Source organism: Anastrepha ludens, chromosome 4, assembly GCF_028408465.1.
Source record: "Anastrepha ludens isolate Willacy chromosome 4, idAnaLude1.1, whole genome shotgun sequence".
In the NCBI taxonomy this organism is placed as follows: domain Eukaryota; kingdom Metazoa; phylum Arthropoda; class Insecta; order Diptera; family Tephritidae; genus Anastrepha; species Anastrepha ludens.
Window position 1 is genome coordinate 123,754,265 of NC_071500.1, and position 25,268 is coordinate 123,779,532.

Below are 25,268 nucleotides of genomic sequence, written 5' to 3' on the forward strand. Positions count from 1 at the left end.
GGTACCACAATGGACCTATGAAAAGTCTAAGTGTGTCATTGAGACAGCCACCCCATCTACCTACCTACCTATCGCAAATGTATTGAAGTATAGTACCACCCGTACCTTATAGTTGGCAACGATTATTCAGTGCCTTATTTTATCCTTCCTCGAAAAATTGGATTTGGAAATACTTTTTTTCGTTGTGGTTCTTGCATAAAAAAAGGTGTAATAAGGCTTTAATTGGCTAATAAAGTTCCTCCAAATTTTAGCCCTGTCGTCATAGCATGCACTACCACAAAAGTTACATTCATAAAAATATTTTATTATAAATATTACAAGTATTTACATTCACATCGTAGGTGTATAAGTAAAGTAAAATATTAATATATTCGATGAAACTTCAAATTAAAAAACTGAGACATCTTTTATTTCATCTTCTCAATGAATATTTTTCCTAAAACAAAAATACATGAAGCATAAATTTATTAAATGTAACATATACACACACCTTTTTAAAGATCTCAGCCAACCTGCAAAACTACAATATTTCTATATAAAAAAGGACATGCACACATTCTGTGTAATAATTTTCAGCTCCTTTGTTTCAAATTTTACATTTTTCTTGCATAGAAAACGCATAGTTCCGTAATATGATAGGAAACAGAAATTACAAGCTCACAATATCACGAATGTATTATAACGAAAATTTCCTTTTAAGGTACACACCAACGCTCACAAAGGACGGCTTATACGATAGACAATGCAGATTCGCATTCATGCATACCCCGGTGGGAAAACCTAATCCAACAAATTACATTTGTAGACCACTTCATCACGAGCAGTGTGGGATTGTAGAATTGCGAATAGTTATAAAGGGTGATCAGATTGGTGGTTTTATCGCCAATAGGTCTTTTTTGACAGAAAACGCGTGACTACTGTCAAAGTAACTACATACTGTTTTTCAGTATTCATTGACAAGCGCAGCAGTTCTGTGGAAGTGGATTTCCTGCAGCGCCCACATAAAAAGTTCTATGTGTGTACATAAATGCATGCATAAATTCATGGCAAGTGCACGCTGCTCTTATTCATACATGTACAGAGAGATATGAATTATGTTGCGCCACATTCAGGCAAATTTAGTCAGTTACAGACGTGGCTTAAACAAGTCTGATCTGCAACTAAGTGAAAATGTACTCAGTGTCAAATATAGGGCACAAACATATATTTGCATATAAATCTAAACAGCAAAACCTATATGCACGCACACACATACGTAGATGTGAAGACATGCTTTTGAATGTTGTATATTTGCATGCATACTTTCATAATCTCCAGCTAAGTTATGTAAATACATACTTACATACTTATCATATATTTGTATGCAGAAAATTTCTCTTGTGGCATGTCTTGCATACGTATTTAACTCATTTACATATTTATTTTATGGAATCAAAAATTTACTTAAATTATACTTGTATTTTAATGATGACCGCAGTGCAAAATTTGCAAATATGTTTCCTTTAGCCATAAATTATTTACATTCAAATATAATTAAATTTCTTTTGATAATTTGCTTTTAGTATGAATAGCCCAAAAGCACACTTTTCATATAAATGTTCTGATTATTTCTGGAAATTATTTGATAAATATCTATCAAATCTATAAAAAAATCAGTAAAGACAAGGTTTAAGTTCTTTGTATACCCAATACAAACGGTATGTTACGGTATAACGACCAATACAGTACTCGAAACAGTTTGTTAGTATATATAAAGTCGCTTTACAACATTACATTAACATCACAGAACTGGAGAGAATATACAGAGAATCACGGGAGAAGACAGTCTGTTTTGAATTTTATATTTTCCAGTAACAAAGGTAAACTGATAATTATCGGCATTATACGACATTTCAAACTCTACTTTATACTATGAACTATGGAAACAGGCCTTTTCCAGACTATTACTTTTGGGCATTTTTTTTATTTTTCACTCAACACATAGACATTATGAAAAACCATGTTTTTGATTTTAGAAACGCAAAGCGGCCCAAGATATAAAGAATTCTGAGGCAATTGGGTTCGTGCAATAATTTATTAAAATGTTTCAAGTTTAAGTAGAAGACAGTTGTGAATATAATTTAATTGAACGCCAATTCACGCTAATCCAAATTAAAAACTTTTTTTTTACTCCTAATTATAATAGTAATTGAGGCTTACACTCTTTATTGGCTGTTGGGCCAGGCTCCTTCTCCGAAATGAAGGGACTTACTGTTTTATGTCAACTCCAAAAAGTAGATGGCTTCTTATGTGGAGTTTTCTGACGATAAGAAAACACGTGGAGGTTTTTTGCTATTAGAAAAACAAAATTATCTTTTCCCCTTTTTGACTATCCAAAAACCAGAGAGAGTGTACAATATTGAATATTTGAGAAAATATGAAACGCTTGTTTGCAAAGTTTTGGCTTTGTTGCTATTCGTTTCTTATTTTTACCCAAAAGAAAAGTTTAAACAAAATTAAATAATAGGGCATATTTTATTGCTTAACTCGTAACACATTGGAGAGGGGCGATGAAGAAAGTAGAGTCATTCGTGTGCACCTTTTTTCTTGTGTTTGCCGTGATACTTCATATGTAGAGTAAGTGGATATGTGTTAGTGACAATACATCACAATCATTTTACTTTTAACTGTTCCACAATTTCAGTGCTCACACACACATCACCCTCCTCGTACCTTTTCCACTTGCCTTTCCTAGACTGGCAAATACTACAATTTTTACTTTTACCCTCCAAATCCAACTTAACGTCGCCATAAATCCAAGTCAAACGTCGCTTGTCGCCGTCGTCTATGAGACGCGCCTAGTAAGGCGCTCTTTGTGCCACTTGGCATAACCCAACGTCAGCTTACGTGCGCGCACACTAATAAATCTCACATTGTTGGCAATGTTGTTTTTATTGTACTTTTGCAGATTATCCACTTGTGTCCAATGTGTGCTTAATTCTTTGCTCCTTCTGCGCTCGTATGCGTCAACATTGTGTCATAAATGTGCACCGAAGGGCAACTGCACTCAGATGTCCCACTGTAGCGGGATTTGCATATGCATACATACATACATACACACATACATGCATCCTGCCTGACTGCCGAGATTACTGCCCAGGCGCCAGCTTCCATTCGCGTTGGCGTTCGCCATTCTGATTTTGTTTGTTTTTTTGGTCTCTTTGTTCCAAATGAACTCTTAATGGCGCGCCACAATGTCACATAAAATAGGATATGTTAATGGTGGGAAGTGAAGTGATGGCAAAGCGGATGAAAATTGTTTTGAAAAGTGCAAGTAGTGCTCTCGAAAGGGCATCATTTTTCTTTTGTTTTCACTGAAATTTTAGTAGTCTGATTATAATTTTTTTAAATCAATTTTTTCCATTCCACAATTCTGCCTCAAAACCTGCGTTCAAGTGCACTTACAGCGCTCCTGTGGCTGATTTGTGGCCAAGCTCAAGTATTGGCAATGTTGTTCATAATTACATGACTTGAGCATCGTGTTTTGTTTTTTATTTATTTAAGTGGTTTTGCGGTATTTAGAGCAACCACAAAAATTCCACGAATAAGCTCAAATGAACTAGAAACATTATTACTGCAGGCTGGTATTTAAATGTGCATTATCTATATTTACCCCTCCATCATTATCTACTTAGGCCTTAACGTTCCTTTTGAAATTTTATGCACATTTTTCCTCACTCTCCATTTTTTACATTTACACTTCACTTCTACTGGCACCTATGGAACATACAAAACACTTTGATTAAAAAAGTTGAACTTGTTTTGGCGTTTATGTACGCCTGTAACTTGTCAAGGACATGTGACTCAACGAAGCGTATGAAAGTGAATATGTAGTAGTACTCACGTTCGTACATAGATAAGTAATGCCACAGCATTGCCAGACATTGTGAAGTGTATACAGGCATACAAATCGACATTGTCTTTAATAGGACTCCAGTGCATTGTTAGTGCAATCATGTGTGTCTAAATATTGTGTTGAGGCAATGCTTTCCATTTGTAGTTGGAAAGGAAATCCCATAATACTCATTAAAGTTCATAAAGAGAAAAATATAAATTCAGTATACTTAATTCAACCCAGTGATGCTCTGAACTTTTCAGATCCAGCCAACTAAGCTCCTCAAACAAACTAAAATTAATAAATAAAAATTTTAAATTAGCAGAAGTTTTGTTAGTGGCAAATTTATGCAATTCAACTATAAGAACCAAAGGAAAACGATACATACCCGAAGTAGTGACTGGAGAGCAACATTCGGACAGATCACAGTTCATCCTATCACTAACAACGATGAGATCCAACATTCTATCGGGCTTGTTTTTAATTTGCAGCAGGCATAAATTTAAAATATTATCAATAGAATAAGATTCAGGATACAGTTGACAGATTTGTAGGTGTAAGACCAGAATTACAATAGCTTTGAGACTAATTAAGATTGTACAGATTAAAGTCGCCTAAAATACAAACATGATCCTTTCCCACTTTGTCAGATATTAGCAAAACAAGGAGGAGGAATATAAGAAGCAATAATAAATACCTTATCTAAGAGTAAAACCACTCACACAAACGCAAAATTGGTCCAGAAGCTAATACACTATCCACCCTTGTACGATCCGTTTTGGTTGCATCCCTGTCTTTACGAAAAACAACGAAAAGCTTGGAGTCAAAAAACTCCTAATCGAAAAAGTCTTTATTTAACCACGATTCCAATTTTACGAAGTCATTGTAGTCCAATTGCAGAAGCATTTTGAAAATATATACTTAAGTAATTTCTGCGAGCTTGGCTGACTGCATGAGCTACTGCGCTTTTTGTTGGGCTTCCACACATTTAACTAACTAACTAACTGGTCAAAGATTACATGACAAAAGCTTTGAACAGTTTGAACTTTACTTTTTTTATCTCAGTAACAGCGCTCGGCAATATGATGAAACACGCAAACGAAGTGATTCATTAGCAATTGTGCCGTAAGAACGGACAGCCGGTCTAGTCAAAACTTCTGGGGCAGTAGAGCTTAGGAGTCATACGGTCAGATAAGATAATAAAGGGTTTTCCAGTAAGACGATTCATTTTGATATTCAAAGAAAAATGTTATTTTTTAATATAAATGATCGGATGTTTATTTCATTATAAAGAGGTAGGTATGCCGTTAATAGTGGAAAATAACATTAAGCAAATTACCACCACGACCACGCTTACGGGACAATATCCTTTTCATGAAATTTTTCATAACCGAATTGCAAAGTGGCTGCCCTATGCCCTCGATAGTCTCACGAATTCCATCTTTGAGGTTTTGAATCGATCCTGGGCTGTTGGCGTAGACCTTTTCTTTCACGTGGCCCCAAAGAAAGAAGTCACAAGGTGTTTAATCACAAGATCTCGTTGGCCAATTGTGATCACCTCTTCGAGAGATAAAACGGTCCGGAAACTTTTCCCGTTTCGTTGCTTGTGTGACACATAGCGCCATCTAGTTGAAAATAAACGTTGTCCAGATCAATACCATCCCATAAAAAATTGTGAATCATCTCTCGATAGCGCAGGCCAATTCAAAATAACACCTGTTATTGGAAAACCCTGTATAACAGATCTTAAAACTCTTTATACTTAATAAAGCTTGGTCCCTATTACACAAGATTCCATCAACGGCATTGAATAATGCTAATTTTTATATGCTAATCCTATGTATTCTCTCCTATGCATACTTGCAATATTTCAATTTTTACTTAGCTTTCACCACTGAGAGTTTAACCCTAAGTTATTAGATACATAAGTTATGACTACTTAAATTCCCAGCGGGACTCCGGTATCATTATTTCAGTTGCTAATACCAGGCAATGGCAAACCTCCGAGTGTATTTCTGCCATGAAAAAGCTCCTCATAAAAATATCTGCCATTCGAAGTCGGCTTAAAACTGTAGGTCGCTCCATTTGTGGAACAACATCAAGACGCACACCACAAATAGGAGGAGGAGCTCGACCAAACACCCAAAAAGGGTGTACGCGCCAATTATATATATATATATAATACCTACTACAACGTACATTCCCTCAGCGCCTTGCTGTATGCATAAGTATGTTTTGATGACAGAGTAATTAAGGCATCGGTCATTTAAAATATAAAAATAAATATGCGCTATGAACTTTTCTTAGCCTGAGTCGGTAGGCCATTCTTCTATTGCGACGGAGGCCCATAAATATCTGTCATCATATTCTTATTATCTATCTTTTTATCATTTTTCTAAAATTTCTTATCAGAAATCAGAAATCCAGCACCTTTTCAATTCAGATAATTCTCTTGGAATACTAGTTGAACATTTCCAGTCACACTTCTGTCAGGTGTTTCGCTGAGCTCCAAAGATGCTTGGGCAAAAGCACAAAATACTTTTAGAACTGAATAAACAATCATAGAAATTTTTGTTCAGAATTATTAGTACAATACTTCAGATGTCGAAACAAAATTGAGAAAAAATTACTCGCCCTAATAGACTTTTATATAATATTCCAAAAATGTTTAGACGTTGCTACTTTTCGCGTCCATACCCATCAATGCATGGGCTACCAACATTTCCAACTACAACAGAAAAGAGCACATAAATGCGGGCATCTGAAATGGCAGTGCTCGGAAGGTCGGAGGGCGGCTGTGGGCTGAGGCTGGTGGCTAAATTGAATTTTAATATGCTGCTAGGTTGGCTTATGCAAGGCATATCTACATATATATGTATGCATAAGTAAATATGTAAGTGAACAAAATAATGTAAATAAGACAACAGGGATAACTGGATATGCACGCGTTCTGTCTGTGTATGCGCACAGGAAACTCATTGCATAAATGGCTCAGGGGTAATGGAATAGACGTACCAGATACTATACTTACTTATTTATGTATATGCGCTGCGAAGCACTATAAGTAGGCAGCTGGGTAATTGGTCGGCGAATGGTGTGGTAAAGTTCATTTTTACACAATTTATTTATTTTTTTTCTATTTCTTTTTTTTTTTCAAAATGTGCTCTATCATATTCCTTTATTTTTCTGAGCTATATGTAGTGGTATTTTTTCATGTTGGGCCACCTGCCTGGCCCCCTAAACGTATGTTTTGCATGTCATTCTATTTGGTTAGTGGTCTTGTCGTTCGTTGTTTGGCTGGTTGGTTGGTTGGTTGGTTGGCTGGTTTGCTGCATGACTGGATTTGAGTGGGCGTAGAGTATATGACATTCAGTGCTAGCGTTGGTAGACAACAGCTATACATGCAACGAGTATACAAGAGTACAAATATACGTATATCAATATCAATAATTTAATAGACCTTTAGAGTAGTGCCGCGTGTTCTGTCAAACAGCGGATTGTAGTGGAATATAAAATTACATGATACCACACAAATATGTTTGCTCAAATATAGCTGTAGGTACAAATGAATATATATGTTTGTGTGTGTGTGTAAAAATGTGCAACTGAGAGTGAAAGTGCAATTAAACCCAAATGACGTTTGCAATTAAGTTGAGAGTGAAATTTCCTGAAAGTGGGTCAACAGGGCGTATGAGTGTTATGAGTATTTAAATAATTTTCGAATATTCGTAAAATTACATTTTATGAGGGTTCTTTCGTAGTGGGGAGTGAGGCATGGAGTAACTCTTTGCTCACAGTGCACAAAAGAGTTGTTTGCTAAGCAATATTACCCAACTAAAGAGAGTTAGATTTTCTTTTGAGTGTCAGTTAAGCGGCAGACAGATTGTCGACCAACGTTAAATGGATTATGCATAACTGACACGCTGCATTTTTATTTATATTGGCCCTGACCCATATTGCAGCGCTAAATTACTAGCAAAATTGCCTTACAACGTCAGTGGAAGTCAATTTGTTTGGAGCCACTTAGTGCGGTAGGTAAAAGTGTATATGTGTGTGTAATAGGGTGCTTCTTATTTGAGTTAAATTTTTGTTTTTGTTTTGGCACGTGTCTTACTTGTATTCTATTCTAAGACGTGTAAAAAAAAATTCGCTTTTTTAAAGTAATATTCGGGGTCGCTGCTAGCAAATGAAAAGAGGTAATAAAAAATATGAAAAAGGTATTATTTTAAGGACTTTAATTAATTAAAAAAAGAAAATAGGTTTGTAGACATAATTCGAATACAATTTTTATTAGATATTATTAATTATCCATTCATTTTACAGAAAAAAGCGAATGTCCATAGAGGCTTTGGCCTGTTATTGCTTATTATAAAATATAAAATCGAGTTTAGACGTCCTATACTCCAATAAGAGGTACTAGAAAGAAGTATAGAAAGAAACAAAAAAATAATAATAAATTCCGCGTACTTATTGCCGCCATAATTGGTGGAGCCCTCAGTAGACGTTTACGGATTTCCTCCAACTGTTCATCACCGATTGTGCATTTAAATTAACTATTGCTTCTCTTTGCCTTTAATTCATAGCGTTAATAATAAATAAACCAACCAAAAATAATAGAATATTCCACCAAACCAAAAACTTTCAAAACAATCTTGACAACAGATTGTCAATTTTGCCGTTAATCAGTAAATCGAGTAGAATAACTTTCATGGATTTATTGCTAATCACTGCATATGTAAATGTACTTAAAGCTCATAAAGATTAATACAAAGTAGTCAAAAAATAAATATGGTAGATCGAGAAATCAAAACAGGTAAGTCGCAGTCACAATCAATTTATAAAATTAAAATAATTTGAACTATATTTTTTTTGATTTCCCCTATTCAGAGCACATTTGAAAGTTTCTAAAATGGAATTTCAGAGCCTCACAGTATTAATGAGGGATTGCGTTAATAATTGAATCAGTTGAAACTGTGCTGCTTTCGAAAGCGTCTAGCAGAGCTTTATCAGTGAGCAATTCACTGCGAATAGTGAGAGCATCAGCACACGCATTCTCAATTGCAGTGACGCTCGTCTCAGCACTCAAAACTCATTCAAGGATGTTATATTTACAAAGTTTAGCTAATAACTATGGTGAAAAAAACGAAATTGTGAGGGGAACTTCGGAACATTAAAGAAGGATGATAGATTATCGGGTTTGCTATTTAGCTAAACCTATTGGAAAAAAATTGGGAGGGGAACTTTTGCTGCCACGTCAGCCAAATTCTGCACGATCATTTTACATGTATTCATACAGTCGTCCAATCAATAGTTCTTCAGATGGCAACGAACTAATGTCATTGGTTGATTTTTTTCATAGCCCATCAGCTAATTTTGTTATTCTGAGTCTGTTATTGGCATTACCATCTCTTCTGTATTTTTCATTCCCGCAGCCAACTGTTCAATTATCGAGTCTTTCTGCAGCTTCAGTTTCTTTTCCAATCTATCAAATAGCGCTGATGCTGGCGTGAGGTAAATGTTAGGGAGGACGCAGGTTCTTGCACTGCATATTGTTTCGCACTCGTGTTAATTAGCAATCAGGTGAAACCGCCTTATTAGCAAGTTTCTAAATATTTACATGGAAAACTGCAATTATTTAAGAGCACCGCAAAAACATGTCTTAGTCAAGAGACACCTGAACAAACAAGCCTACTTTATGCTATTAGTCCAGCCTGTTTTTTATTATGGTACTTTTGCCTATAATTTTTCACTACCCTGCAAAATAAAATTCATGTGCACTCGTTACCAGAGAGTCCAGATGCCAACAGAGTCGACAGCGGTGCGCCATAGTTTGCGGAGAAGAGATAAGAGATTGCAGCTATGTTAGAAGATATTAAACGACATTATTTATCGCTTTTATTTGAATAACTAATTAAAGTGTTTCGTATACGATAATTTGTAGGAAAGCATCTTCTTCGTAGCGACGCCTAAAACTCTTGAAATATACCAAAAATTACGCATTCTTTATTTAACTGTTACAAGCGAATGGCGAGTTTAAGTGTCGACTTTTTGAAAGTTGAAAAATAAGTATCACCCTAATGTGTAAGTAAGTGCAGTAAGTGTTCGCTTTCAAGTATTTGTTTGCTTTAGCATTTAATTGAAGGCACTTGACCGGCGTGGTACGTTAGCTGGAAAATATTATATTTTATTTCACTTTGGCCCTGAGCATTGCTGATATGTAGGCACATAAATATTTCTAATGTAATAAAATAAATATTTATAATGTATATTTATTATATTATATTATAGTATATTACCTAGGGCAATAAGTTCGTAGCGTTGTTACCGAAGACTTTTATTTAAGCAAAACACAATAATTATATCAATAAGTTAATCAATTATATATTCACCGTAGCTGTTTACAACCTTTTTCCCACCTCGTTGATGCCATTTCGGTAAAGTTCGCCTGGTCTGGTGTCAAAGAAATGGCCTGTTTGTTATCGAAGGTAACGCCCTTCATATGATTTGATATGAAGTGGAGAGGGAGAGGGAGAGTATACGGCGGATGTTGAAGGACCTCCTATTCGAGCTCTTGAAGTGCTGCTTTGATAACTTGTGCAACATGGGGTCTGGCGTTGTCGTGAAGGAATATGGTTTGACCATGTCGGTCAGATCTTTTCAGTCGAATAGCCTCATTCACGCGATGTAGCTGGACAATGTAGAACTCCTTGTTGACCATGGCATTCTTTTCGAGCATTCCCCAGTGCACCATGCTCTCCCGGTCAAACTCATGATCTTCTTTAGATGAAGGTCCGGCTTGACTCTCGGCTTTGACGTATCTCTGGGATTCACCCACTACTTTCTTTGCTTCATATTTCTCATCTACCGTGACGATTCAGTGCAAAAAGCGCTGTTTATGACCGCGTGTTGCTCGACGGTGTGCTAGGTGCTGGGAAGCAATTTGAAAACGACGTTCTTTGTTTTCTTCGTTGAGCTCGTGAAGCACCCAGGCGTCTAATTTTTTGGTGAATCCCATTAAATGAAGGTGATTTAGAATCGTTTTATGATCGCAGTTCATTTTTTCCGCCAATTCAGTACTTGTGTGGCGACCGTTCTCCTTCAAAAGTAATTTGAGACGTTCTTCATCGAATTCAGAAAGCCTTCCGTTGCAGCACATGTCATCGACGTCAAAGTCGCCATTTTTGAACTTTACAAACCATTTTCGTGCTGTAGACTAGGCAATGACACCTTTTCCGTGCACGCCTCAATTGTCTCGGGCAGCTTCGGCAGCTTTTTGACCTCGATGAAAACAAAAGAAGAACAGGTGTAGAAAATGTTGATTTTTGCCTCCTGGGTATTCCATTTATAAGCCTCAAAGCTAATAAAAATTGAATAACTCAAAAATACAACTAACATAGTTTTGTAGAGAAGAAAGAGTTCTATCGAATGACAAACAGCAAACAAATCGTTATAAAATAAAAGAAAATATAAAAACGCTATGAACTTATTCCCCAACCCCATAGAAAGTATTTAAAGCTGGTCAAAGCGTTGATGTTCTATCGTTTGTCGTGGGCTTTATCTATAGTAAGTGCTTGAAAATACGGTCCTGCAGTATTTGCTAGCTGCTATTAAGCAAATAATTTCGATTAAACCGCAAGCTTTGTATAAGAATACTGATTATTATCTATAGCCACTCAAATGATAGATAGAAAATATAATTCTTCGCTCATGTTACTAAAAAAAAGTCCCCGTTTTAAATATTGATAAGTAAGTAATTTCCTTTAACCTCTTAAAATTATAATTATCTATATGCGCTCTGAAAATAACGTAAAACAAAAAACAAGTAAACAAATATGCATTTATACATATTTTTGGTGATAATTTCTTTGTGCTTGCCGCGAGGTTTTTTCATTAATTGTTTGAGATTTTTACGATAGCAAATCCATAGTTAAATTTTCTAAGGAATATATCTACTAAAGTTTTCGAACTTCCTTTTTAACAGGACATTTCAGGTACTTGCCACAAAAAAGGGGGGTCTTAATTGGTGGGCAAGGAGTTTTGAGGGAGTTTAAAAGGTTTTACGATAAAATGTATGTTGAAACTTTTTTTCTAAGCCCGAAAATTATTTATATTCAGGTCTAATTGAGATTTAAAATTTTTTCCACTATTTTTCGCAACAATCTTAGACACAAGTATGAAAACTTAGTTTGACCACAGACCTCGAGTCAACTCAGCGAGCGCTGGGCTAGTGCGCAAACGAGCAAAGTCGCGATATCCTTCTGGTCAAGAGTATTTCGGCGGCGTTCGAGGAAACTTCCAAGGCTAACAAAGCCGCAGGTTTCGAATTTGGTAGGTACACTTGCCGGACATTGTCCGTAAGGTGTCCATTCGTTGAAACTTGGGATTGCTTTAATTCTGTTCTGCAAAAGCTGTCTGGAGGATGGGGTGGCAACATCTTAGTACTTTTTTCTAAGGTACTTTGCTCTCGTTGGTCAAAGCTTTAGGCATCTGAATTTTCACATTTTTGCCAAACCTGCACATATTGCGGGTGTAAATATCACACATCTGGTTAAATTCATCAGTAGCTTCAAGCGGTTAACGCGAACCTAATTAGCCACTGTTGGTCTTCCTCTAAGCACCTACTTCCTTTTTCCACCTGTTCGCTTCTTTTCCTTCTGTTTGATTGTTTGTCCAACCTCTCGCATAGGCATCTCCTATCAAAGTTTGACCAACGAAACAAATTTTGAGCTCCATGTGACGGACTCTTTAGAGGTTTTGATACATTTTCCCGGGGTCATTGTCTTGCAAAGGATTTTCTCACGGTACTATCTGCATCTGGCAGCCGCCGTATCAGATGTGCACGTACAAGCGTACAAGCGGTTGAAGATTATCGATTCTTAACTTCTTGAACAATCACAACGGACCTGTAAGATCTAAGTGAGTTGATCATACGGACCGACTACCACCAACTACTACGACTACCATAACTTCTTGAACATAGAAAATGTTGACTGACGTAGAGTTGTGAGATTTCTTCAAAACTGTGTGTCCATTTTCCCCTGCAAAGAAGGTTTTCCTAAAACCAAGCGTCCACTTCATTTCCACTTGTTTACATTTTCGCACATTGCGCTTGATACACAACTATGGATAATGGCATTCTAATGTTAGAGCAAACAAGCAAAGATAAATTTGTTCTGCCGACCAAATTCCACTTTTGGTTGCACTTCATGTGGCGTAATTTGAAATTGGGCTTTTCCGGTATTACTTGAGGCTTTTATTATTCATAGGATAGGTGCTATTATTAGTTTTAAAATTAGAATGTAATGATTGATGTGAAAATAAACGATAAACTCAAACCAGAGATAGCGGCATAATTAGCTGGTGCTTAACGGTTTACGTAATGGGTCAGAAAATAACGATGAGTTAGTCAGCACTTGAGTAATGATTTTTTTCACATTTTGAAATTTTAGCTTAATGGGTTGCGTATATGAGTATGAATATTGATAGCCTAATTTTGAATAGTCCCACCTATAACACCGTGAGGCAGTAAGAGTTATGCCAGAAAAATTGCTTACTATCGGGAAATTATTGTGGCATACTTAGTTTTTTATTTCCTTATAAATTTAATTTTTTCAAGGACTTTAAAATTTCAATGAACTAAATTTCGGAAAAAAAATTGTTTTAAATACTTCTACTAACAATATGGTATTAATTAAGCGGATATCCAACGGAAGAGAGCCTGGAAATGCTCCAAAAAATGTTTAATTAGTTATCAATTTCGGTGCTCTTGCTATTTTATAGAAATTCCACTTACCCAGCTACCAAGAGGTGATATCACTAAAATAATCGAATTCGAAAAAAAGTTCAGAATTGAACTGATCAATAAGTAACTGGAGTAGACCTGCGTATGAAAAGAAATTTCAGGAGTCTACCCTGCACAGGTGCACAGATGGCTCGAAGACCCCAGAAGGCATAGGCTCTGAAATTTACGGCCCCAGACTCAAACGCTCTACGCCGATGGGTAGTTTTCTAAGCATCTTTCAAGCGGAGATGTATGCCAGATAAACTTAGACAGAAATTTCCGCAATGAGTTAATTGCCTTTCTGAGGGACAGTCAGGCCGCACTCATGGCCCTATCGCCCTGTGGCATCAAATCCTCACTGGTTCTTGCGTGTATCGATAAAGATTAAGTTTAAGTTAACTAGGAACGCATAACTACATCCGGCTAAATTGGATCTTATGACATAGAGGTATAACTGGAAACGAAATTGCGGCGAGAGAGGCTGCGGCCTCTCCTTTGATAGCACCCGAGCCCTTCCTTGCTATGGGACAACACATCATCAAGGAGAAACTTAGGAGTGAAAATCCAGGGCTAAGGGTAGTTTGCTGACACCAAGCTATGGAGCTACACCAGGCAAAATCCCTACTGAGAGGATACAAACGAAAGGGGTTAAAAAATGCATGATCCTCCCCAAGGATAAACTCAGAATCCTCACGGGCCAGTGCAGACTGCGAAGCCATATGCAGGTAATCAGGACTTGGTCTATGGACTTTTGTCCTTTCTGCGACTAATCTCAGAAGACTCCAATGCATCTTCTCCCAGAATGCAGCGCTATGGCGCGGAGAACATTGAGATATCATGGTCAACTGCAAACAGAAAAAAGGCACATACACTTAATCCAACTCAGCTCCATATTGAGTTTAATAAGGAAACTGGGTCTGGATGAGTTACTGTGATGAGTAGTAGAGGGGACAAAAGACTATGAGGTCGAAGTGCAACCCTCTTAAAGAATCTAATCTAATATATTAGAAACGTATAGCTCATAGTAGAACTTTCTTCCTGTGGAATAAAGCAGAGGTTGGCAAATTTGGCTTTGCGAGTGCGTTGGTGAGCACAGAGTAAGTGGTGAAATGAGTAAAATTTCAAGACCAAATGTATCAACAATGAAAAACTATGCGCTGAAAACTATAATTTGTATTTTATATTTATATATGTAATAAATTAAGAATCGTTGATTCTGTAAGAAACTTCATAAAAAACTAAGCAAGTTAAAATAAATTAAATTGACGCCAAAGAAATCACACACTTCAAAACGTAGTTTATTCAATATTAATATGTATACTCTTGAGACAGTTTCTGGTTAGAAGTGTATTTTTTAAATGGCTTGCATTTAATGTATATTTCTTTGCTCGGAACAAATCAATTTTAAGTTAGAAAAAATTTCTGCGCAAAAGTACGAAGACCTAAGCGTAATTTTGGAAGTTTTGTAGGAGGTTAAGTGTTCTTATATCGACTACGTTGCTATAGCTGGTTCCTCATTTAGTCCTGGTGAAAAGTAGATTCGTTTTTTAAGAGTATTTTCCCAAAAAAAAAATTAAGAGTAACACTGTTTTTATCTTTCAAAAAAAAAAAGTGTATCAGAAACATTAATCAATAATTTTTTTCCACTTTCAGATACAAGATCTGCAGATTTAACTGTGAACCACTGAAGAAATAAGGTAAATTTTAATATTTGACTGTACTCAAATGTACTTTATATTTTGGACTAACAAATACTTTTTAAATTTTATTTACTTTTTATTTTAAGGCGCAAAAATTCATACTTACAAAAACCAATTGTAAATAAAATACACAATCATAAATAATTTTTCGACTGACTTTGAATTAACCAAATACGAGGAGGTAGTAGCATAATTAAGAAAAATGAACGTAAAGAATTAAAACTTAAATTTAAAATATACAAATAATTAAACATTTTAATAAAAATTATTAAAATTTAAAATTATAGCATTTACATAACTAATTCAAAAAATAATTAATAAAAATAACTATAGCTAAAAGTTGGCATAAAACCAGTTAAGAATTTAAAGAATCAAAGAAATTAAAAATATACTTAAACTCACAATATTGCAAGTACATAAACCATAAGGAAATTTTGTAATAAATATTTAACGCAGCATAAAAAATTATCTATAAAAGCAAGCTGCAATTGATGAAAAATCACAACAGCATCGATGTCACAAGAAAATAAAAAAATATTAACAACATTTTCGAACAATAAAAGTAAAAATTGATGAAAACCATACAAGCCTAAGGCACCCAAAAAAAAAAAAACACAAAAACAAAAAACAAACCGGAGCATAAAGTAAATAACAGCTGACAAAAATTGCAAATAAAGTAAACTGAATATGAAACTCTATTGAAATACAAATTTTTTAGTAATAAATTTAATTAAAATTTACTGCACGTCTTTAATGAAAAATATTTAAATAGAAGAAAAAAAAAACAATTACTATATTACAGCACAAAAAAATTGATAACTAAAACTTATAATTTTTCAGTGTAATTTTCGTTGCAAAATATGTGAAGCTAAATCGCACATGTAAACCAATAAACCAAATAAATTGACCAAAGTAAAAGTTTGTGATAATAAAAAAAACAAAAGTAAAATATTTATTAAATTATTTAAATTAAAAAGTAAATCTTCCTTATATCGATAGTTTTGGCATTGCATTAATGGTGTCTAAGAATATAACCTACACTTACACTACACTACAACATCCTTTCACAAACACGAGCACAACAACACCACCAACAAAAACGGCTAAAGAAAAGACACGTACACTACACGTAACACTGGGAGACGAAAAGATGGCGGTAGCAAAATCAATAAAAATGTACCTGACCATATTCGTGGCGACCACCTGCATCTACATGGTGCTGTATCAGTACCATTTGTCGCGACAGCCGATACCGCAATATATAAAGGTGAGTGTGAATACAAAATGGAAAAATAGACATAGAAAATAATATATAAAAAAAATTGAGAAAAAACCAATTAATTACTATTATATTTATAATAAATAAACTAAATAATTAAAGAGTTAAAAGTGAAATAAAAAATATTTGGCATATTTCATGCAGACGAACATAGGTTACGTTAGGCTAGCCTGGTTGGCAATAAGCCACGCACAGACCTTATGATCCCTAGCGATACCAGATGAAGACCGACCTCTATGAATAGCGAAAGTAGACATCATGTAGGATGTCAGCGTTTTTGGCGAATCTAAGCAGAGCTGGGAGATCCGATTTTGCATCGTCCTCCAGACCCTCAAACAATGGGGCTCCCAGGCATTTTAAGCGCGTTTTTAATAATGGCGACAGACGCACAGAATTGTAAAGTTTCCTCAGCATCCTCCTACGTTTCCACCAAAGTCAATCCCCGGAGTGTGCAGGTTTTGGGTTTGAGAGAATTGTCAGCTCTTTCCACTGCGTGTTTGATGGGCATTGTGTTTAAACTTTATGCGTCTGTTGCAGCCTTGTGTATGTATATCTAAATTTTAGTTGCCGGCAACCAATCAAATTGTCTCGATATTAGGTTAGAGTTAGTTTTTCGTGGCAGTCGGTTAAGGGGGTCCTCTAGTTTCTCGTCTGTTTTTTTTCGGGTTTTTCAATAATTTTTAACGGGCAAACGATCAAAATAATAAATCTCATTGTGTTCACATAATCTTTAGTAACATTTAAATGAGCTTTACAAATTTTTTGAAGACAAAATATATAATAGAATAAAAGTTATAGTGGCCGACAAGAAGACATAAAGTAAAAGAGGTGCTTGACGGTGACCAAGATTGCGGCTGTTTGGCTTATCTGAAATCGAAAAACCAAACGACATTTTAATCTTCATATTTAAGACTAGCGATTGAACTAGAATGAATTCTTAATTACAAAAATTAATTTTTGTATACACTTTTGAAAATTAAATTCTATTTTTTACTTATTTTTTCTTAATTTTTTCGCTCATAGGAAAAAAACTATCGAAGCAATCATGATAATCCTAGTTCAATCGCTGGCTTATAATATATTAAAGATGAGGTATATATTTGAACAAGATCGGTTCAGTAGTTTTTGAAATATCGTGGTCACTATTTTGAAAAATAGTGTTTCGAGAAAAACGCGTTTCAAAGTTCGCGCATGTGATTTATAGTAAAAATTTCATCTTACCGTCAATCTGCTATGCCTGGACCATACAATAGGCCTTCCTCTTCTTCTTGGAAGTCACGCAGAGCTGCTCCTTCTTCCCTTTTGGCGATTCGATATTTTCGACCCAAGAAACTAGAGGACCCCCTTAAAACAAACTCACTTAGATGGGAACCCCAGTGCTCATTCATAATTGGAACCATTTATACGCTCTTGTGAAGCATAGGATTTGTTTTATCCCAACACCGAATAGTTCCGTAAGAGAGCCAAAAGAGTGTTTTCTCAGTAATATTGCTCTACTCCTAGCTAAGGCTGGACAATTACTGAGGAAGTGTTCTACTGTTTCTTCCACTTCCCCGTCTGTACAACATCTGCAGTGAGAAAATACTCCTAGCTTAGAAGAGTGCCTACCTAACAGCCAATGACCGGTGACACAAGCCACAATCTTTGAGATGTTCTCTCTTGAGGGGTTGAGCGATTCTCCTGACATGTCTCGATATTGCCACCTGCAAAAAATTTGTTGCCATGCTTCGATAAGAACGCAATAACAAAAGGGGAAATCACGTAAATGACCACTGTTGCCACTATTTAATATTAAAATGCATGCAAACCCAACAAAAAAACCCAGTCAAAAATGGGTTTGAAATGGGTTGACGTTATACTATTTTTATGGGATTTGACAAAAGTTTTGGCTGGCGTTCGCGCTTAAATCCGCTGAGGGTAACAAACCCAAAAGTAAGCGGCGGTGGGAATGTTATATTAAGAAGACATTCAGCCTATTGCTCATTTGCTGCAAGAATGCCATGATCCAACAAAAACAATAATATTTTTTATATAAGCATTCAGAAATTACCAGCAGCTCCAGGTAAAAAATGTGTATTTACTTTTACTTAGCAGGTATGGTAAATTGAAGGCTTTAACGGTATTTGCCATACTTTTCATTTGAGTTATGACGCTCTTCCAGAAAATGAGCGATACATGCTATGATATTCTACCAACAAAATCAAACATGTATGTATATATAAGGTGATTGGTAGATTCAACATTGAAATATACACTGAAAGTTCTAAGATTGACGGTTATGTGGGAGATGGCTTCTACTCACTAAAACACTAGAAAGAAGTTGGTGCAAGAATAGCTTTCTTTTCAAACTGTCAAGCAGCTGTTAAACCTAAGCTAATTTCATTTTATCCAAACTGGTTTTAAAATGTAGAGACGAACTAGAATTGCTAGGTCATTGGCTTCAAATTAATTTGATATGGGTTCCCGGTCATAGGAATACAGGGGATACTTAGATAGCGAATGAGCTAGCAAGAAAAGGTTCGGCTCTAGAATAACAAAGGCGGTGGCAGTTGTTACCCCATTTAACACAATAAAAATATCCATTGCTTCACAGTGCTATGCCTTAGGCAAAAGAAGGTGGAAGCAATTAACTACGTAGTGCATGACAAGAAAAACATGGCCCTCATACAACATCCAGGGCACGAATTACCTGTTAGCCCACTAGAAGGTACTTCCGTTCTAAAGAAGCTGTCAGGTAAATGGGGTTAAAGAAAGTATTTTCCACTATTTATGCAAATCTAAGTCAAGCAGAGTAAAAGTTCGGTTTTTCGGTTTTTCTTACAGCAAATTAATGAAATCTCACACATAGAGATAAAAATTTTGCTGCTATACTTGGAACTCACGAAATGGATCTGACTCAACAAAAAATAAAAAAAACCAAAAAAACAATGGTAGTAAAACGGCGCTAGTCACTAATTACGATTATTTCAGTACAAATACTCAATCACTTCAACAACAACAAGGTGGCGCAAAATTAATCACCAATTTTGTTTTTGAATAACTTTTTTACAAAATACAAAAGAAAATATATAAATGGAAATCTCTATTTTGATCTTGACGATCTCCATTGCTTGGCTGTTTGTGTACTGAACTGTGTGTGTACTGTGAGCTGTAAAGTTCACAAATGTCAAATATGATTGACGTACAACACCATTTGCAACGATTATAAATTTTCCGATAGGGTGATTAGTGTTTACATGTTTATATTACATCTGCAACTTCGTACCAAATATTTTTCGAAAGTTTTTATGAAACATATGTTGGGTTAACATATTGACGCCCTCACTAGTTCCAAGTTGGCCTGGCTAAATTCTTTCAGTCAAAATTCTATAACTCCTTCCGTTTTCCTTTGAATTTTTGAAATTTCGACACAAAATGACGAAATCGTCAAGCTTTCTAAATATGTAGAGAACACAAAATCAGTTGTTAAAAAAAATCGGTCAAATGAGCCGAAAGGCTCACTTGTATTAAGTAGCTATAGCTAAATTCTGTAACTCCCTCAGTGTGATTTGATTAAAAAATTATGCAAATAAATAAAGTAGATTGTGGCAGTCTCGCTGACATAGAATTCTTAAAATACTTGGCTGTTGAAATGTATTTGTTTTTTTTTGTATTTTGTGTATAAATTTACAAGTTTTAAATTTTTTTTTGGCAGTTGAAATGTATTTGTTTTTTTTTGTATTTTGTGTATAAATTTACAAGTTTTAAATTTTTTTTTGGCAGTTGAAATGTATTTGTTTTTTTTTTTAGAAGTAGAATATTTTGAGCTACACAGTGTTTGTAAATCTAAAAAAATAATGTAGATTTTTTAATAATCAGTTCAAGTCTAAAACAGAAGCAATCCTAAGGCCTTAGAATAACCAAAAAGACAAATGAGCCTTCATGAAATACAAAATTTATGAAACCAATCACACCTTTAAAGGTGAAAAGGCGGCGCGCAATCGATAATACTTTGAGAGAGTAGAAACTGAGAGTAGAAACAAAGCGAATATTCTTGCTTAATAATTTCCTACTATTGAGAATTTTGGAGCCAGAAAAGCAGTTGATTAAACACTACTGATTTCAATTTAAGCAAACAAACAAATTGGTTTTAAAAATTTTAAAGTATGAAATAATAAAGTAACTTGCGAACTAAATACGCAATAAGAAAGTAAATTCTCTTTTGTCGTGTGTACTCAGTACGTTTATGTTTCTAATGGAACAAACAATTATTTTAGATGCAGACAAGAATTTAATAAACAAGTTGCGGAAATTGATATTTTTTGCCAATTTTCCGTTTCCGTACTTTTCTGATATTTTTCTCATTATAAGAGGATAATTTATTATTTTCTTACTTATACAGTAATTACTGATAAACAATTTAAAGATATTTATAAAATAAAATGATCTATTTCTATTACAAGTCTTAACAGTAAACGAAGAATTCAATAAAGTTGTAAGCCTTAACAGTTGAACCTACTTTTATTGGTTCTTTTTTGTTTGTTTTAAACCATGTGCCGGATAACAAAATTTTTTATTAAAATAGGTTTCTGGAATGAAATTTTTTATACTAAAGTCTCTATATCACATTCAACTTTTTTTATATAATTATTCTAGCCAAATGTGTTTTTAGATGAATGGTTAAACATTTTATCAGTCACACGTATTAGTGTACTTTTTAGCAAAAACGCACCTAGAGGGAATGAGTTTTACGTTGTGATGTGCATCAGAAATATAAAGTAAATTTCCACTAAGAACTAAGCAATAGCCAATGGCTCTGGAAAGTGTCAGAAATACCAAGCATTTTCAATATATTGGTGTTAATAAAAACAACTGTTTAGGTGTAAGGTTTACTGACAACAGGCAGCTCCAAGAGATGTCTGTAGTTTTATGTGAAGAAATAAAGTAGAATAAATGAAGAAAGATGAATTTAGAGGTATCGGTGTTTAAATAAATAAAGCAACGAAAATTTAAATTGATTGATAATCTTAATTATTTTTGTGTAGAACCATTCAATACATTTACTGTTTATAATACATTTCCAATGTTGGTCGCAACTGAGCCGTATTTCGGCCATCCGTAAACACCAATTTTGAATGACTCGCTGGAGGACTTCGGTTGGGATCTCGTGAATAACTTTAGTAATGTTGGCTTCCAAAGCCTCATGGTAGTTGGTTTATTCACAAAGATGGATGTAATGTCACACGATCTTGGTGGCCACGGGCATAATGCACTGGTCCGAGACGCGAGATAAATTGCTCACCGAAATGCCGTAAACCCATTGTTTCATGGATTGTACACGGGCAAGTAGTGCTGTTTTGTTGGAACCAAATATTGTGGAAAATCTCGAGCTTAAATTTCCAGCATCAAAAAGTCGTTTATACTGGCACGATAGCATTCGCCATTTACTGTTACGTTGGCGCCAGCCTCGTACCTTGAAGATATATGGGGCAATGATTCCTCCAGCCCTTAGCCCGCACCAATCGATTGTTTTCAATGGATGTAATGGCTGTTCTTGAATGGTTTTAGTTTGTTCTTCAACCCAAATACGAATATTTTGCCAAAACTGGGCCTCATCGCTGAACGAAAATCGGATCCCAAAATGTGGATTTTCGGCGAATTTTTCCATAGTCCCACGACTGAATTTTTGACGCTTGCGAAGATTGGTCCTCTTCAAATTTTTGACTAGTTCTATTTTGTACGCTTTTAAAGGAAGATCTTTGCCACAAATCGCCCACGTAGTGCCATAAGATAGATCAAGTTGTTGACATCGGCGACTCTTCCGGGTATTTGGCAAAACTCTCATTTACAGTCACAATAAATTCTCCACTTCGGGCTGTACGTGGTCTAATCGGTAGAGTATTATCCCATAATGTAAAATTATTCTCAATTGTCTCGATGGTTTTACGAATAGTGCGTTTGGTAAGATGGCTATGTTGACCATAAGTTGGCCTGGCTCATTTTTACAGAGCGTCGAAAAAAATTATGTATTTAGCCTGACAGTATCCACGTGTGATCTGCCCAAAAACTTTTAGAAAAGTCCCTCCAATCTCGTCACCCTTTATAAGTGAAGAAATAAGCTGTAGTAGAATAGAAGTGAAAGTAAAAATAAATTTATATACGAAATTTCACACAAATAAATCTTATATATTAATACTTCTTTTGCATGTATACTTACGGCTATGGCTGCGTCTGAAAACATCACTGTAAAACATGTTTTCTTCAACTTCAGCTATGCCCAACGTAAATGTAGGTTCTTCTTGCTAATTTGTTCATACTTCGGTGCTAGCCGTTGCAAGAGTAGTTTTATATATTTTTTGGGTCGTACTTTTGTACGTAAAGGTTGTTTTCTATCGCGAGCTCAAGGGTATGAAATGCCTAATCTAAATAGACATAATTCTGATAACACTGTTAACATAACATTTTCTGTTAGGCCAGAACAGTTTAGTGCTGCTCTGTACTGTACAATTTAGTTCTCTTCTGTTCTGAATTTTTTCAATACTTAATACAACAATTTAATGGGATTTTCGGCGTTTAATGAAATAAATTTATACTTAACCCTTTTGCATTATTCGACGGAAAAATCTGCGAAAAAAACTCTCTCTTATCACCAGGAATGGAATAATCCGCAATAAATTATTTCTTTGTTGAAATTTGAAGAAAATAAATATGTTTGGCAATCCTGGAATATTCGTTTTCATAAGAACAAACAGTAGAAGTCTTTGCGCCACAAGATATTATGACCGCAAGATATTTTGAGTACATCGCGCATTTGGAGCGGTGATGCAAAAAGGTTAACTGCAATTAAGCATCAACTGTAGCTTGGTTAAAATAGGCTATAAACCTGTATGTCGCAATATAACCAAATGTTAGATTTTAATTAGAATAGTGTTGTGTTTTGTGGTTGCGAATTCACACCAATACTGAAATTGTTTATTATTAGTAAGGAAAATGTTATTAAATTTAAACTTATTTCATTTCCAGCATACCTAGCCCTGAATATCAGTAGACGGTTTTAAATATTTAATACTTTATTTACTCAGTAACTTCTCACTAAACTTTGTCAACCCTCTTCTTTCTTGCTAGCAGTTTTCACAATCCTCATTTGATATCCTCAAGTTTTTAGCCACTTCCACTTGCCTTCAAATACCTGATCCAACGTAAATTCTAATTAAGCAACCCATTATTGTCACTATATCACTATCAACTCGCTACACTCATTTACTCTCATTATCGCGCCCCCTTTCTCCCTTATATCACTCGCATGTCACCACATCATATTCATTTCTCCTATCTTGATTTTTACAGAATAAAGACATTTCAGCTGAAGCGGATGCTACTGCTATCGCGCGAAAATATAATTCATTTTTATGGTCACCAATGTCGTTGTTTAGCGCGCGACAACCACAACAGCAGCAACAACAAGCACAGGAACAACAACGGCAACTGCAAGCAGAAGACGAGCAAGCCCAACAATCAATCAGCGAAAAGCAATCAAATGCAACTACCTTTACAACTACGCAAATAGCCTCGAACACAGCAACCGCACCACCGCTATCATCACCATTACAAGTAGCCATAACACATAGTTCCATATCAAACTCATCTACATCATCTACATCAGCATCATTAGCATTATCAAACTCATCCATATCCACATCTACATCTACAGCAATAGCCACAGCATCGCGTTCCCTCGGCGCTCGCCAGCAATTGCCTACGCGAAATAATGTGGCAGTTGACAATTTGTTGAACAAGCGCGCTCAACTAGCAGTTATTTTGAATAGCACAACAACTACAACAACAGTTCGCACAACCGAGCGAGCAGAGAGAGTTACTGCTAACTCGTCGCAGGCGGTTTTGGCGGATTCAAGTATTTCATCGCGCGCAGTTGCTGGAGCAGTTGTCAAAGACACACCTCCATTACCCGTAAATACCGTGTTTTTGCTTTTATTTACTCTTCCACGCTTGCTAAAATGTAGGATGCACGTGCACCAAAATTTTGGTGCTAATTTAGCAACTACTTTCGATTTTTCCTTCAATTTATTACATTTCCCTTGTAGTTTTATTTGGCATGCCTGGTTTTTGGATTTATTTTCCGTAGTATTTATTTGCTTATAATTAAATACTTACACAAACCCTTTTGCATGAGTTGCATGGTTCTACTAAACTACTAATTATTTTACCTTAACTATAATAAGTTTACTGATCGGCAAATTATTTCGTTGTAAGTCTTTTTCTTTTTGATAATTCGTACTTCGTCAACTGGTAGGAGCACTAATATATATACCTATGTGCATACATATGCAAGTGCATATCAGCGTATGTGGAATATGAATTTTTGTAGGTTACGTATACGCACCGTGGGTTTTTGTTTGTTAAATAAATACAAAGGTCAGAAAACTCGTTTTGGTTTGGATTTTTTATAACGCGTGTTAAGAACACAAATTTTTTTTGATTATAATTTCCGCGTATTTTTATTTTAATAAACCCAAAATTATTTTGTTGCTGTTGTGTAGGAATTTTTCGCACCAGAAATCAACGAAGAACAAAATGTGTACATATAACTCTTCAAAGCAGGGAAGGCAAATATTTTTTGTTTTAAATATTACGTCA

General features: G+C 35.3%; 1 protein-coding gene across 11 annotated transcripts in view; it reads left to right on the forward strand.

Moving 5' to 3' along the window:
* LOC128861006 (galactosylgalactosylxylosylprotein 3-beta-glucuronosyltransferase P) overlaps nucleotides 1–25,268 on the forward strand; it is a 110,584-nt gene that overhangs the window by 70,243 nt on the left and 15,073 nt on the right. For 9 of the 11 annotated variants that reach the window (XM_054098853.1, XM_054098860.1, XM_054098859.1 and 6 more), the window contains 3 exons: nucleotides 15,309–15,352; nucleotides 15,442–16,622; nucleotides 23,961–24,581. In XM_054098853.1, coding sequence (XP_053954828.1) covers nucleotides 16,371–16,622; nucleotides 23,961–24,581 — 873 coding nt within the window. In that variant the 5' untranslated portion in view covers nucleotides 15,309–15,352; nucleotides 15,442–16,370. The remainder of the gene's footprint in view (nucleotides 1–15,308; nucleotides 15,353–15,441; nucleotides 16,623–23,960; nucleotides 24,582–25,268) is intronic. The other 2 variants (XM_054098858.1, XM_054098863.1) reach the window with 2 other exon arrangements.